Raw genomic sequence first — 15,127 nt, 5'->3', positions numbered from 1 at the left:
TTATTCTAATGACTGGGAATCTGTGGCCCAGGAAACTAGTCCAGCCTTGAGTCACTTCTCTCTCTCTCCTTTCTTCCCTCTAGTTTATTACTTTCCTGTTAATTGCCTGTGGTCTATTCAACATCTCTTTGTCCCTGTTTTTGTCTCCTGGTGTCTGCCTCTCTCAGCATCTGTTCTGTCATGTCCCTAATGTTTTGATTCCTGCCTTGACATGGGCACCGCGGCCCCCACACTGTGAGCAGAGATGTGCCATGTGTACTGTAGGATGTGTGTCCAGAATGGAGGAAAACATACTTGATATATATGTCTTTACCTGCACAAGTGGAAAGCTTATCTCTGAGCCAAAATTTTCATTTTTGATTTATGGTGATTTGCTTATAACCAGAACTGCTGACAGAAAGGGGTACCCCCACACTTGAACAGTTATATTTCATTAGAACAAAGTTGGTGGTTCCTGATTCATAATTGAACACTCTTCAAACATTTAAGTCCAGTGAAAGTTTTATCAGCTTTCCAACATAAAAATTCCTTCCCAAGTGATTTAATTTTCGTGGTAATTTCCCCAAACATCTGCAAACCTACAGCATTAGTTTCAGAATTTCCATCTCCGAGTGCTCTTCGTAGGGAAATAGCTTCTGGTTGTGGCGAGGCACTGCTTCCCATGAGATCCCAGCCTTCCCTGGAAACAGAGCATACGTGTCTCAGGATGGTGGGGTTTGGGGACAGGATGTCGCCTGTCAGTGCAGGGCTGCAGGACAGGCCTGGGGGTGGAGAGCGGGGGAGGGTACAGACAGATTTTCAAGCCCCATCCAGACATCTAGAGTCAGCCTCTAGGAGCAGGACCAGGAATCGTGTTTTTAAACACTTCATGACAGCCAGGTTTGCTGTCTGCCCATCGGCCATGCCCATCCCCAGAAGGTCATGGCCTGTCTGGGTTCCCTGTAGCTCTGCACCTGTCCTACACCTCCTCACAAAGGCTGACACTCTGAACTCGCTCTGCCTGACTGGTCAGCACGTGCCTCCTCACAAAGGCTGGACATGAATCTGAAGGGGCAGCCGTCCTCTTCATGAGCACAGATGTCTGAAGAGCCATTGGTGAGGTTCATTTTGTAAATTTTATTTTGAATGAAAAATTAATATTTAAAAAGGAAATGAAAGGAAATAAAAGTGTAGAAGCATCTATGATCCTGCTGTCCAAGTATAACAACTGTTAACTAGTGTCTATTCCAGATTTCCCCCATGTGAATAGTAATATAAAGGTGATTATTTTTTAAAATAAAAATTGGCTTATACTATTTATGCTGTTTGGTACTTCGCTTTCTTCATTTAAAATATATTGTAGATTTTGATGGTTACCAGACGGGAGGGAGGTGGGGGATAGGTGAAAAAGGTGAAGGGACTGAGAACTACACATTGGTAGTCATGGAGATGTAAAATACAGCAAAGACGATATAGTCAATTATATTGCAATAACTATGGTATTAGATGGTTACTAGATTTATTGGCGTCATCATTTTTTTTTAAAAATTTATTATTGGGGTGGGGGCGGTGTCACAAGATGGTGCGTGGTTTACTGCCCAGGGAATTGCCGGCGTCATCACTTTTTAAGTAACATAAATATCTAATCACAGGGTTGTACACTGAAAACTAATATGTCAACTGTAAATTAAAAATATTAAAAAATACATACTGTAGATACTTTTTCACATAAGTCCCATCTCCAGAAGGACTTCATTCTTTTCGAGGCTCACAGTACTCTGCCAATAGGACATGGGCACGTGTGGGTGGGTGTTCGGGAGGTCTCTGTGTTTGTCAGCAGAGGCTGCTACAGGTGGGGCTTTGCTGGGGGAGGGTGTTGGGGCAAATGGGTCCTGCACTGTTGTCAGGTTCTGAGATAGAGGCCTGGTTGGGCCTGGCAGGTGGTGGGAATAGCAGGGCAGTGGGTGTGGGGTGGGAGATTAGGGGTGGAGAGCAGGAGTTACTTAGCCTCCCTACACCCATGTTTCCATGGGCAACAGAGGATGACACCCCTCCAGCTGCTAGAGGGGCTGGCACATGTCAGGTCTGGGGACAGTGCCTGGTCTGCAGCAATGCCAATTCAGGGCTGTAAATGGCAGACTCCTCTCCCTTCTGAAAGTCACCCCTTGTTCTTCCATTTACTGTGCATTTAATCCAGTAATAGCAGCTCCCGTTTTCCTGGGCGTTCCTGTGAGTCAGGCCCTGCTCCACCTCAGGTGGATGTTTCCACTGTATAGATGCCTCGGAGGCAGTGCCAGCTCAGTTCCACCAGGGCGGGTGTTGGAACCAACTCTAGAGCCTGTGCCTGACGGCAATGTGGTCTGAACTTCGTCTACCCTGACACCACTGGCATCCGCCATCCCGTCCACTTTATAGCCAATGAAACCTGCCCTAACCACATGGCAGGGCTGCTGGCCCCAGCCCTCCAGGATCACGGTGTGCGCTATCTCTGTCCCCCGGAGCCCGCTCTCCCCCCTGCCTCCTCTGCTGACTTCAGGGCGGGAGTTATCGCCCAGCTCAGCTTCTGGTTTGTCGCTGGGGCCCCATTCTTTCACTTCCCTGGTTTCTGCCTCACTGGAGTCCTGTGTGGGGCCAGCACAGTGGCCCCTGCAGGCTGGATGGCCTCTCAGCCTGTCCTGGGCTCACCTAGCTCAGTGGTGAACAGCCGGCATGTCTCTGGGTTGCGGATGGTGAAGGCAATGTAGGCGTCAGGAGCCTGCCGGTCCTTCTGGCAAGCAGAGAGTGTCTGCAGGACCCTGACCAGCGAGAGGACAGTTTCTGGGCAGTACAGCACATCTGCAATGAAAAACCCTGGGTCACTAACAGGGACTCCCTCTAGGATTCAGGACCCCAGAATGGAGAGTGCTGGGTTGTGCCAACCTTGGTAGCAGGTCAAGGGGCAGGAAAGCAGCAGTTCTATTAAATGGAAAGAAAGTTATGTATGTATAAAAAGAAAATCCTTAGGAGAATGAAAGCTGCTGAAAGACAAGGCAACAACTGAAAAATATCAAGGACTCACTGTTGTTCCTTAAAAAAAAAAAAAAATCAATTCTTTAATAAAGCAAACCTGAGTCTGCTTCAGACTTCTTGCGTCTTTGCTCTCTGCAGGGTGGGGACCACCTCACTCCGGCCTGACAGCCAGGCTTACAGGGATGGTGCCACCTTGGGGTGTGCTGCTTGGGCTCTGCGCTCCGGCCACTGTGTGCCTATGGGTCTCAGGGCTGTGGCCCAGGACCAGAGGTATAGACAGCTCTGTCAGCCAGGGGTTGAGGTGAGCTTGGCAGAGGATAAGGGGTCTGTTGGTGGCCAAGCCAAATGTCCCTTCTCTCAAGGAACCTGTCCTTGCACTAGAAGTGGGGGGTCCCCTCTGTGGGGACTCGTCTCCAAAAGACACGGTGTGCATCTGGGATAGAAACATGCAGGAGCTCTTCTCAGGGCCACACAGACATGTGGCGATGGTACCGAGCACAGGGAAGCCAGCGCTGACAGAGGTGGGGTACTCAGAGCAACTTCCCTGACTCAGACTCCACTATGGTTGGATGGTGAGCCCCTGGGTTCCCGTGACACACAGACTCAGACAGTCCTGGGAATATTGTGCTGTTCCTGTGGCCCTGAAAGGACAAGGCTGCCACAGCCATTTCCCACCCCCTCTGCCTGAAGATGGGGCTGCTCTCACTACTTGATTTAGGTTCTAGATGGCAACTGAGTGGCCTCCCTCAGGCTCTGGAGAGGGACACAAAAGCCGGGCTAATAGGTCAGACCACCGTGGTGCCCTGGGGCCTGCTCTGCTCATCCCAGGCCTTGCGGGCAAGAGCCAGGTTCATTTATCTGATAGAACCACTACAATGGGAATGCAAGTAGCCACTTGATCAAACAGGCGCATGTGGCTTTAGGGCACCCCAGAGGCACACCCTGTGCTTTGATGTCACTCTGGAGGCTCACAGTGACCCTTCCAGATGTCTCATCCATCTGTACCTCCCTGACCCTGCAGGGCCTGACAGCCAGGCTTACAGGGATGGTGCCACCTTGGGGTGTGCTGCTTGGGCTCTGCGCTCCGGCCACTGTGTGCTTATGGGTCTCAGGGCTGTGGCCCAGGACCAGAGGTATAGACAGCTCTGTCAGCCAGGGGTTGAGGTGAGCTTGGCAGAGGATAAGGGGTCTGTTGGTGGCCAAGCCAAATGTCCCTTCTCTCAAGGAACCTGTTCTTGCACTAGAAGTGGGGGGTCCCCTCTGTGGGGACTCGTCTCCGAAAGACACGGTGTGCATCTGGGATAGAAACATGCAGGAGCTCTTCTCCTCAGGGCCACACAGACATGTGGCGATGGTACCGAGCACAGGGAAGCCAGCGCTGACAGAAGTGGGGCACTCAGAGCAACTTCCCTGACTCAGACTCGACTACGGTTGGATGGTGAGCCCCTGGGTTCCCGTGACACACAGAGGACTCAGACAGTCCTGGGAATATTGTGCTGTTCCTGTGGCCCTGAAAGGACAAGGCTGCCACAGCCATTTCCCACCCCCTCTGCCTGAAGATGGGGCTGCTCTCACTACTTGATTTAGGTTCTAGATGGCAACTGAGTGGCCTCCCTCAGGCTCTGGAGAGGGACACAAAGGCCGGGCTAATAGGTCAGACCACCGTGGTGCCCTGGGGCCTGCTCTGCTCATCCCAGGCCTTGCGGGCAAGAGCCAGGTTCATTTATCTGATAGAACCACTACAATGGGAATGCAAGTAGCCACTTGATCAAACAGGCGCATGTGGCTTTAGGGCACCCCAGAGGCACACCCTGTGCTTTGATGTCACTCTGGAGGCTCACAGTGACCCTTCCAGATGTCTCATCCATCTGTACCTCCCTGACCCTGCAGAGTCCATGGTTCCCTTCCCTAAACTGAGAGTGGGTGGAGCCACAGGGAAACCACAAATGGAAGCCACAGGGAGCTGAATGGCACCTGCTGCGATGATGACGTCTGGCTGGAAGGCAGCGAGCTGAGGGGCCGTCACGATGTCCCAGTCCAGCTGTGCCACCGTCACCCTGGGGCTCTCTGTGTTGTGGGTGTTGTGTCCTGGGTGCTGCGCAGGGGCGGTGGCATCTGACTCTAACAGGAGGCCATTGAGAAGGATGTTCCCTCGGAGCTGCTCGAGGACAAGGCCGTGACAGTCACTGAAGACATATGCTCTAGGATGGCACATCTTGCAAATGGCCAGGCCTGTGAGGCCGGCTCCACTGCCGAGCTCTAAGACAGTCCTGAGTGGGAGAAGGGGACATGTGTCTGAAATCATGCTGGGGAAAACTCGCCTTGGTACCCTGCCTGCCCTGTGCCCCGAGGTCACCTGTGAGTGAAAGCCGCTGGGTTCTCTATGGCCCATTCTGCAAGGTAGAGTGCAGCATTCCACGTGACCAGGCCGGTGGTGCCATGGGAAATGATGGCTGAGCTCTCAGAGAGTGTGACCGAGTCCCCGGAAGGCTGGATGGAGACAGGTAGAGAGATAATCCAGCTACCAGAAGACAATAAGCTGGCGTTAAAGAGAAAAAAATCACAGCAGGTGGATGGCTAAATAAACTGGTATGCCCATGCCATGGAATACCACACAGCAATAAAAAAGAACAAACTGTTGACATATGCACCAACCTGGATGGATTGCAAGGGCGTTATGCTGAATGAAAAAAACCAATCTCAGAAGGTCACATACTGTGTGATTCCACTTATCTAACATTCTCAAATTACAGAGTTGTGGAGACGGAGAAACAGATCAGTGGCAGGGCTGCCTGGGGTAGGAATGGGGACTAGCCATGGGTGTGACTATGAAGGGGTGGCCTGAGGGAGGTCTTTGCCGTGACAGAACAGTTCTGTGTCTTGACTGTGGTGGTGCCTGTGCAGTTCCCCACATGTGGTGGACGACACAGAATTACACACACACCGTGCCATGTCAGTGTCCTGGCTGTGATGCTGTGAGTGCCAGGTGTTTCCGCTGGGGGACACTGGGGAAAGAGCACATGGGCCTCCCTGTACGATTTTTGCAGCTTTCTGTGAATCTATAGTTTTCTATAATAATAAAAGCGTAATATGCTAATCAGACCAGATGTCCTTCCGGACGAAGCCAGGGCTGGGAGGGTGGAGCCCCTTGCACGAGTTTCATGCATCAGGCCTCTAGTTAATAAATAAAAGTTACACCTCTCTGGTACCATGAGCTATATGTGAACAGTCTCAGTGTGTGGGGCTTCCTGAGTTCAACCTGACATCTGGGGCTGGGGGAGTCTCTGGCCTTTGGAGTTTCCTGTCATTTCTATCCCCACAGAAGGCGGGGACCCCATGCTTGGCTTACTGGCATGTGTTTCATGGAACATCCAGTCCTGAAACATGTTCTCCAACCTGGGGCTGCTGAGAATGACACCCCCAAGATGCAATCACCCACTCTCAGTCTTCTATTAAGACTGGGGGTGGGAAGGGAGGTCTGCTTCAGATAGATTGGTCAGAGATAGCTTTTTTGAGGGGGTGACATATGACCTGAGATGTGGGTGAAAAGGAGAAGTGAGGCATGTGAGGTTCTTGGGGGAGAGTATTCTAGGCAGAGCAAGTGCAAAGGCCCTGAGGCAGCGTTGCAGTTAGTGAGTTCAAGGAAGACAAAGAAGACCAGGGGGCTGGGGCTCAGGGAAAGCAGAAGGCACTAGACAAGAGAGAAAGGCTGGGGCAGGGCATGTGGGACTCATAGGCCACCTAAGGAATTAGGATTGAGTGATGGTGCAAAGGGAAGCCACTGGTGGGTTCTGAATAGGTGAGTGACATGATCGGATTTACCTCAAATCAGGGGGATCACTCAGGGGAATTTGGGGAAGATGGCTGCAGAGTACTTTTGAATCTTCCTGAATCCCTACATCAAGAACAGACAGAGCAGTGAGATAGGGACAACATTTACAACAAAGTATCTATCTCTGTGAGCCTGAAAATATCAACAGATGAGGGGAAACCACAGGCATAACCCTCATGCTCATTGTGTCTGTGGAGACAGAAGAGGGAAGCAATGGGGCATGCGGCTGACCTGAGGACAGGAGAATTCAGAGCTACAGGCATTCATCGGGATGCAGGGGCCGGCCAAGAACAGCAAGAACACCTAGGTGGTCAAGGACTACACGAAGGAATATGAGAATGAAAACAAAACAAAACTAGATAAAGTTAAGAGAAAGAGGAGGTGAAATGAAGTGATTTTTAAAAACAGAAAACAAGTCCGGCTGATGTGCCTCAGTGGTTGAGTTTCGACATATGAACCAGGAGGTCATAGTTCGATTCCTGGTCAGGGCACATACTTGAGTTGCAGGCTCGGTCCCCAGTGTGGGGCGTACAGGAGGCAGCCAATCAATGATTCTCTCTCATCATTGATGTTTCTCTCTCCCTTCCTCTCTGAAATCAATACAAATAAATTTAAGCCCTAGCTGGTTTTGCTCAGTGGATAGAACATCGGACTGCAGTCCTGGGTTCGATTCTGTTCAAGGGTACCTTGGTTGCAGGCTCTTCCCTGGCCTGGGGCCCTGGTCAGGGCTTGTGCAGGAGGCAAACAATCGATATGTTTCTCTCACATCAATGATTCTCTCTGTCTTTCCCTCTCTCTTCCACTCTCCCTAAAAATCACTGGAAAAATATCCCCTGGTGAGGATTAACAACAACAAATATGTGTGTGTGTGTGTGTGTGTGTGTGTGTGTGTGTGTGTGTGTGTGTGTGTGTACTCCCCCCCCTAAAAAAAATAAAAAAATAAAGAAAGAGATTGCTATGGGATGAACTGTGTCCCCCCACCCTCCCAATTCATATGCTGAAGTCCTAACCCCCAGCACCCCTGAATGTGACCTTATTTGGAGACGGGGTCTTTACAGAGGGAATCAAGTTCAAATAAGGTCCTGAATGCATCCGTATATGAAGAGGATATCAGGACATCGAAACACCACAAGGGATGATGCTGTGAAGAGACAGGGAGGAGACGGCCACCTGCAAGCCGAGGAGTGGCTGGACACAGCCTTCCCTGCAGCCCTGCTAACACCCTGACCTTGGAGCTATAGCTTCCAGAACTGTGAGGTGATACATTTCTTTTGTTTAAGCTACATGTTTTAAGGTACTTTTTAATGAAAAACAAAAGCAAAGAACAAGTACTAAAAATTATAATTTAAGAAAGCATTCCTGAAAAAACAAAATGATTTGAAATAACACTGAAGGAATACAAACATTGCTCCTGGGATCACCAGCCCCCAATAATCAACCCAAGACACATTCTAGTAAAATGACTGAACTTTGAAGAAAGAAGACCCTTTGCCCATCGAAGAGAAAAGGAAGAGAAAATCAGATTATCATCAGGCTTTCCCACAGCAATGCTTCATGCCAAAGAAAAGGGAGAAACATATTTAAGAGACTCAAGGAGAGAAAATATGAGTCAGAATTCAAGTATAAATGGCTCATACTGTTATCAACATGTAAGAATGCAGGGAAGGTCAATCCCAGAAGCCCTTCTTAAAGAATCTATTGGAGAACAAACTTCAGACAACCAAAATGGCTAGAGAGACGTCAACATGTGGATTGAGGGGGAGCTCTAAAGACATATAGATTGAAAAGGAAGAGACTATGGGATGTTTGCTAAGTCATTCATGTTTATGCCCACCCCCTGGGCCCCGTGTCTGTGTTATGTTACAAGGCAAAGGGATCTGAAGATGTGCTTAAGGTTACAGAACTCGAGATGGAAAAATTATCCTGGATTATCTGGGTGAGACCAATTTTATCATCTGAGCCCTTAAAAGTAGGCCCTTGTGAACTGGCTGCCAAAATTCTGTCTTTTGACTGAAGTGACGGTTACCAGGGTGGCTGCCTTGCAATGATTCAATAAGCTGTATATTTATTTTGTGTGGTTTTCTGTATCTATGCTTTATTTTATGGTAAAAGGTTAAAAACAGACAAAAACATCCAAGATCCCTTTGACTGTTGTGTGCAGAATGGATTTTTGTGGGGCATGAAGCTGGAAGACCAGTCAGAAGGCTGTGACAGTGGTCCAGGCTGGTGAGGATAGTGGTGGGGGAGAGTGGGAAGTGACTGCTGTCCTATAACACCCACTCATCAAGCATTTACTGGGGACTGAGTGCCATGTTCCTGCTATGTAAATACTATGCATAACCTAATTTAACTCCCAGCCACCCCATAAAACAGGTACTATTATTTGTCAAAGTGCTTGATTTACAGATGAAGAAACTAAGCTCAGAGGCGGTTAACTGACTCCACCTAAGACCACAGAGCTGATGAGTCAGGGTCTGAACCCATGGGAGGCTGCTGGAGCCTGAGTTGTAACTGTGTGCAGAGGCGGGTGTCTGGCCTGTGGGGGGAGGGAGGCGCACGGCTCCTACCAACAGATAGCTCCTGTGGCACTGAGTGGGCTCCTCGGCTGTCAGGATCTCTGCCAACGCCTCGTACAGCTCGTCCAAAGGCTCTTCATGAGCAGCTTCGTGCTGGGGGTGGTGGAGCGAGAGCTTCAGCAAGAGCATTAAATATGGACCCTCATGAATCAAACAAAGGTCCTGTCTATTTGCCTTTACTCTGACTTCTAAAAACGGCTGGAGGATTTTCACTAAATATGGTGAGGCAGATTGGGATGGACTGATGTAACATAGGCTACCTGGCATATAAAAAATTCACTCAGTGGGGGGACCTGGGTATCTCAAAGAGGTATAGAGAGGGCGAGGGTGAGAATAAGGTGTAATCTATGGCAGCAGAAACGGAATGGCATGAGAGCTGCTGTGTGACAGGGACAGAGAGCTCTGCCCTTTGACCATGATGTCTGGGATGGAGAATACAAATGGTGCTTTTAAGTGGGCCCAGGCAAAAGCCACAGGATGGGCACTTCAGGGTGTAGCTTCATCAGTGGGCAACCTGTCCTGCGCCCCATGGGGGTGGGGTGGGGTGGCATCGGTGGCCTTGCTCCCCCTAGTGGTGTGGGAGAGACCTGCTGGTGACTGCTAGATGTGCCATGCTGGTGAGAACGAGGGATGGAGGCAACGGAGAAGCCGGGATCGCTCCATGTGCTAAGCATGGGTGAGGCACGGCCCTTGTATTCAGAGGCCAAACAGGTCAGGCCTGCTACTGACCACTGAGGTTTTATCTTACTGAACTCCAGTCTAACATGAAATTTAGCAAATTTGGGTTCAACCTTAAAACCCATCCTGTATCAGTCAGGAAAACAGCTATTCCAGTAGTTCACTGGGAGTAAAGTAGTAAGGGGAACTAGTTATAAAGGCATTGCAAGACCTAAAACCTCCAACAAGGACAGTGCAGCAATCCAGAGATTGGCAACAGTAGGAAACTGTCAAAACCTCTCAGGTGGGAGAAGAGAAGAAGGTGGGGATTCGATGCTCAGGGCTGCCCGGTAGAAATGACAACTCGCACAGGGACCACAGAGGAGATGCAGCTGCTGCTGGAGATCCCTCGAGGTAGAGAGGGAGAAAGGCCTTGGAGTTCTCTTTCCGCCCTCCACGGCCTTTCATTGGTCGAACCCAGCTGGGAGACAGTTGCCCAGGGAGCACCTGCCATACGGGGTTTGCAGAGGAGGCAAAGGGCATGGGACGGATCTGAGCTCCAAAAAGCAAAGCTGGGCAGAGGGCCCACTTCTGGAGAGCCAGCCAAGTGCCAGATGCTGTCTGGCTACCAGGCAGACATGCCCACCACTGACCTTTCTGATGAGCTCCGAGAGAAAGCACCGGGCATACTTCACAGACGGCGGATGCTTCACGCACAGAGGATGTTTCACGGTCTGTGACAAGGGACACATGTGAGTTGCTGAAGAAACCCGGCCTGAAGTCTCCCATGGGCTCTAAGTGACTACACAGCAAACCCCAGTTACCCGATCCCTCAGCAAACACATACAGACACAAAGGTTCTGACTCTAGGTGATTCATGCATCTGAAAGAGTAAGTCTTCAGAATAAGCCCTTTCCCAACACTTCTCTGCTGCAGCAGCACAGGCTGTGGCGGTGTTTCTAACACCCATTCTGGGCAGGAACGTGAGGCACAAGGACCCAAGCAAACACCCTGCTATCGACTGAATGTCTGCATCTCCCCAAATTCATATGTGAAATCTAACATCAAATGCAATGGTTTTATGAGGTGGGGCCGTTGGGGGGTGATTAGGTCATGCAGGTGGAGCCCCCAAGAATGGGATTAGTGCACTTATATGAGAGACCCCCATAGCAGTCCCTTGTGCCTTCCACTATATGAGGATACAATGAGAAGATGGCCCTCTATGAATCAGATAGCAGACCCTCAGCAGACACTGAACTTGGCACCTTGATCTTGGACTTTGCAGCCTCCAAAACTGTGCAAAATAAATTACTGTTGTTTATAAGCCACACAGTCTATGGTATTCTGTTATAGCAGCTGGACTGGTCTAAGACACACCCCTTCCCAGGGCAGCCAGCATGAATGAGAGTTTGTAGTAAGGACAAGTGTGGGATTGCCTGGCTCCATGGAAGAGGCAAGAGCCCAAATGGTGGAACAAGGCAGATTTGGCACCTGTCCTCCTGGAACTCATATTCCAGCCAAGGAGATGAGCAGGAGCCAGACCATGATGAGTGCTCTGGTGGTCAGGGCAGAGGAAGATGGGGGCTCCACCTGGGACGTGGAGGAGGGGAAAGGGGGCTCTCAGGGGTGACAGTTTAGTGGAATCAAAAAGCTGGGGAAGGAGATCCAGGCAGAGAGAACAGCTTAAGCGGGCTCCAAGGTGGCCACAGCCTGGCATTTTGGGAAGGAGGGCAGGGTGACAGGAGCAATGAGAGTAGGGACCAGTTCCAGGGGGCCTGTTGGCTGGAGGGACATTATTTTACCCAAGGGCAATAACATACCCACACACTGCTCAGGGGCTTTCTAGTTGGCTGGTGTTAGGTGGGGTAAGAATCAGAGTAGCCTACAATGAACAATAACCTTGGACATCTCTGAGCTCACAGTCCTGAATACTAGATTGCCCTGAAGTCTTCCCCAGTTACAGCTCCACCTTCTCTACTTGGTGGTCAGAAGGATACCCCTGGTTCACCCTCCACATAGGAATTCTTTTTTTTTTTTTTTAATCCTCAACTGAGGATGAGAGAGAGAGAGAGAGAAACATTGATCAACTGGTTGCCTTCCGAGAGAGAGAGAGAGAGAGAGAGAGAGAGAGAGAGAGAAACACTGATCAACTGGTTGCCTTCTGTATGTCCCCTGACCTGGAATCGAAGCTGCAACCTTTTGGTAGACGGGACTATTCTACAACCAACTGAGCCCCATTGGCCAGGGCCACGCAGGAATTCTTAATCTGGGTTCCTTGGAGGGCTTAGTGGTGGGAGGAGGATCTGTGACTCCCCTGAATTTGTATTCCAAATGTATTCTGATGCATTTTTTTTTTCTGGGGGGAGAGCCCATAGCTTTGGGTTTTGAGAAGGGTTCATGACCCTTCAGAGGGTTGAGAGCCAGGAGGCAATGTAATCTGCACTTGATCCACATGGCCAGGGGCAGGTCAGGCACAGTGGTGGTTCCACATATACCCTCACCCACACGCATCTTAGAATCCAAAACTCAACTCCAAAAAGCAGGGGCCCACCTACATCTGGAAAAGAGACACAAGTGGGCAAGACGTGCATCTTTATTTTCCCCTTAAATGTAAAGAAGAAATTCTCTGAACAGTTAGCAAATGCTAGATGTTCCCACAGCTGTCACTTGTTTTCTCTGTGGACAGTTTAAAAAACATCTGCCAGACTCCCTCCTCTCAAGTAGATTTTTGTATATTCTGATATCTTCATCTAAGACAGAGCTCTCTGAGGTGCTCCCACCCAAATGCAGAGCCTTTCTTTTTAAAGGAGACAAGCACAGGCACTGCACTTCTGTCCTGTCCTCATGGGCAGGTCAGGAGGCTGGTGACCGTATCCCAGTGACTGACCCTGTGATTCTTACCTTCTGCAAAATATCCAGCAGCAGCTCAGAACCGGAGTCCCTTAATTTCTCTTCTAGGCTCTATTTGGAGATAGATTGGGGGAGAGAAAGAAATCAAGACATTTTCACAGGAACATTAAACATGCAATAGGACATGTTGGAAAAGTGCTAAGTGCTCTCTCCCCAGGGACCTGGGCGGGTGAAAGCCTGACCTTGACAAGTCTCAGGTTATACCTGGATGAGTCAGAGAAAGCATATCAGGAGATAGACTCTTGGTTTGCATTAGCCCTGGCTGCTAAGCCTCGCCTGGGTCACAGACCGGCTTGGTGGCTGTCCTCGTCAGCCAGGAATTACAGTTAGTCAGGACATCAGCGCCTGATGGGCTTGCCTTGGACTTGACATTGAGTTAATGTGCAGCTGCCAGGCCCAGCTTATACACTGTCCTCTCCTGCAGGGGACTGACTCCTGGTAGTGAGCTCAGGCTCCAGAATCAGGCAGACTGCCTGGCTGGTGTGCGACCCTGGGCAGATCCCTTTGTTTCTCCAGAACGACTTATCACATGCTGTAAGACCTGGCCCTGGCCTCTCTTTTACCTCACTTGCCGTCATCCATCTCACCTCTGCTCATGCCACTCCAGCCACACTGGCCTCCTTACTGCAGCTTGCTCTCACTGGCAGAACCTCTGCACTCCCTGCTCCCCAAGACCTCCCACAGCCCACTGCTTCACTGTTCAGGTCCCGGCTCAAATTTCCCCTCTTGGAGGCCTTCCCGGATTCCCCTCCTTTGATGAAACATTTCCTTGTTTTATTGACTTTATAGCCACTGCTATCATCCCGTGGCGTTTTCTTATTTATTCATTTACGTGTTTATTCTCTGGCTGTCCCATCTGAACAAGGCCTCATCTGTGTGCTGCTGATCCTGGTGCCTGGCTCCTGGAAGGCAGTCAGTGAACATTTGGATGGAATAAACATACTAGCTAAAACACTTACATCCATTTACCATGAGCCAGGCACTGCCTCAGATACTTCACTGTCATGTACTCCTGATAACAGCCCTTTGAGGTAAGCATCCTGTTTTACTAATAAGAAAACCACAGCCCAGAAGTATGCAGTCACTTGCCCAAGGTCACACAGCTTGTATGGGATTGGGCCAGGATTCCAAGCAGGAGGCTGTCTCTCAGGTCTGCACTCTACCTCTCTTCTAGTCAAACAACCTGTGTGGCAAAACACAATAATAGTAATAGCCCCCACCACATGGGCGTGGTGGGCCAGCCTAAGTATGCATTTAGCATGGTCCTGGTACAGAGTATGCGCTTATTTTACGTGAACAATTTTAGCTGCTATGGAATTGGGTTCCATAGATGCTGTTAGAAAGGTTTACATTTTGGGTTAAAAATGTACATATCCCTTTGTGACTGGAAATGAGCTCTCAGAATGCTAAATGGTTTATGTCAATAAAATACAAATGACTAACGAGGGGAAGACCCGGGAAGAATACATATCCAAACTGAGTCATCCCAGTGAGCTCACCGCACATGAATTATAAAGGAGGCAATGTCATTGGAAATCTCCTTGGCAGGAGGAAGCTGCTGCCATGCCATTGGCCTGTGCAGTGGCAGGTCCCCAGGGCAGGGGCGCTGAGACCTCTACCATCTATTTTCTGGCCGGCTTTGTTCCTCCCTGTCTCTTCCATCCGAGGCTTAAGAGCCTCCAAGTTGCCTCTGAGCCGATTTTGTCCAAAGCTGATGACAAAGATGAAAGCACCCAGGGGCGTGCGTGTGTCTGTAATTGGGTGCGGGGATTGTCTGTGATCTGGTCACTGCGCTCATTGCAACCTGATCTCCAGCTGTGCTGAGGCCTTGACCGTTAAAATGGGCAACAGCAGCTGTTTCTCATGACCGGGATGATAACTGGCTAAAAAAAAAAAAGAAAAAGTCATGAAAATTATTGGGAACTGTCCATGACCCTAAATACCTGAGTGAAAAAGGGAGTTGGGAGGAAACCCTGCATTCCTTCAATTCGTGGGACCCAAGTCAGCACAGGTAGCGGAGGGCGGGAAGGACCCAGAGGGGAGGGAGCTGATGGCCGGCTGAAGGGTGGGCTTCCCAGGGGCGCGCAGGTGCACCTCCTGCTCTCTGCCACCGGCCCGCGCGGCCCTGGCGCAGCCCCAGGACAAGGACCAGAGGTATGGCCCC

At 50.1% G+C, this 15,127-nt stretch overlaps 1 protein-coding gene and 1 long non-coding RNA gene across 5 annotated transcripts; both read right to left on the bottom strand.

Moving 5' to 3' along the window:
• Nucleotides 1-483: 483 nt before the first annotated feature.
• EEF2KMT (eukaryotic elongation factor 2 lysine methyltransferase) lies at nucleotides 484-14,925 on the bottom strand. Of its 4 annotated transcripts, XM_014545097.1 has the most exons (8): nucleotides 13,923-14,033; nucleotides 12,955-13,014; nucleotides 10,707-10,787; nucleotides 9,388-9,489; nucleotides 5,345-5,478; nucleotides 4,963-5,258; nucleotides 2,665-2,814; nucleotides 484-679 (listed from the first exon to the last, which is right to left on the bottom strand). In XM_014545097.1, the coding sequence occupies exons 1-8, from the start codon at nucleotides 13,926-13,928 to the stop codon at nucleotides 579-581; spliced, it is 930 nt and encodes a 309-aa protein (XP_014400583.1). In that variant the 5' UTR covers nucleotides 13,929-14,033; the 3' UTR covers nucleotides 484-578. The 4 variants fall into 4 exon arrangements, with proteins under 4 accessions (XP_014400583.1, XP_014400586.1, XP_014400585.1 ...); XM_014545100.1 differs by lacking the exons at nucleotides 9,388-9,489; nucleotides 13,923-14,033 and adding an exon at nucleotides 14,463-14,925 and having other exon boundaries at nucleotides 5,345-5,509; XM_014545099.1 differs by lacking the exon at nucleotides 2,665-2,814 and having other exon boundaries at nucleotides 13,923-14,038.
• Nucleotides 3,059-4,954, bottom strand: LOC106727254. The gene is made up of 2 exons (XR_001363422.1): nucleotides 4,863-4,954; nucleotides 3,059-3,993 (listed from the first exon to the last, which is right to left on the bottom strand). It is a non-coding gene; the product is annotated as an uncharacterized LOC106727254 (long non-coding RNA).
• Nucleotides 14,926-15,127: the final 202 nt, after the last annotated feature.

Source organism: Myotis brandtii, unplaced genomic scaffold (assembly GCF_000412655.1).
Source record: "Myotis brandtii unplaced genomic scaffold, ASM41265v1 scaffold397, whole genome shotgun sequence".
Lineage (NCBI taxonomy): Eukaryota > Metazoa > Chordata > Mammalia > Chiroptera > Vespertilionidae > Myotis > Myotis brandtii.
Note: the sequence above shows the minus strand (reverse complement) of the source record. Positions and strands in the feature narration are given on the sequence as shown.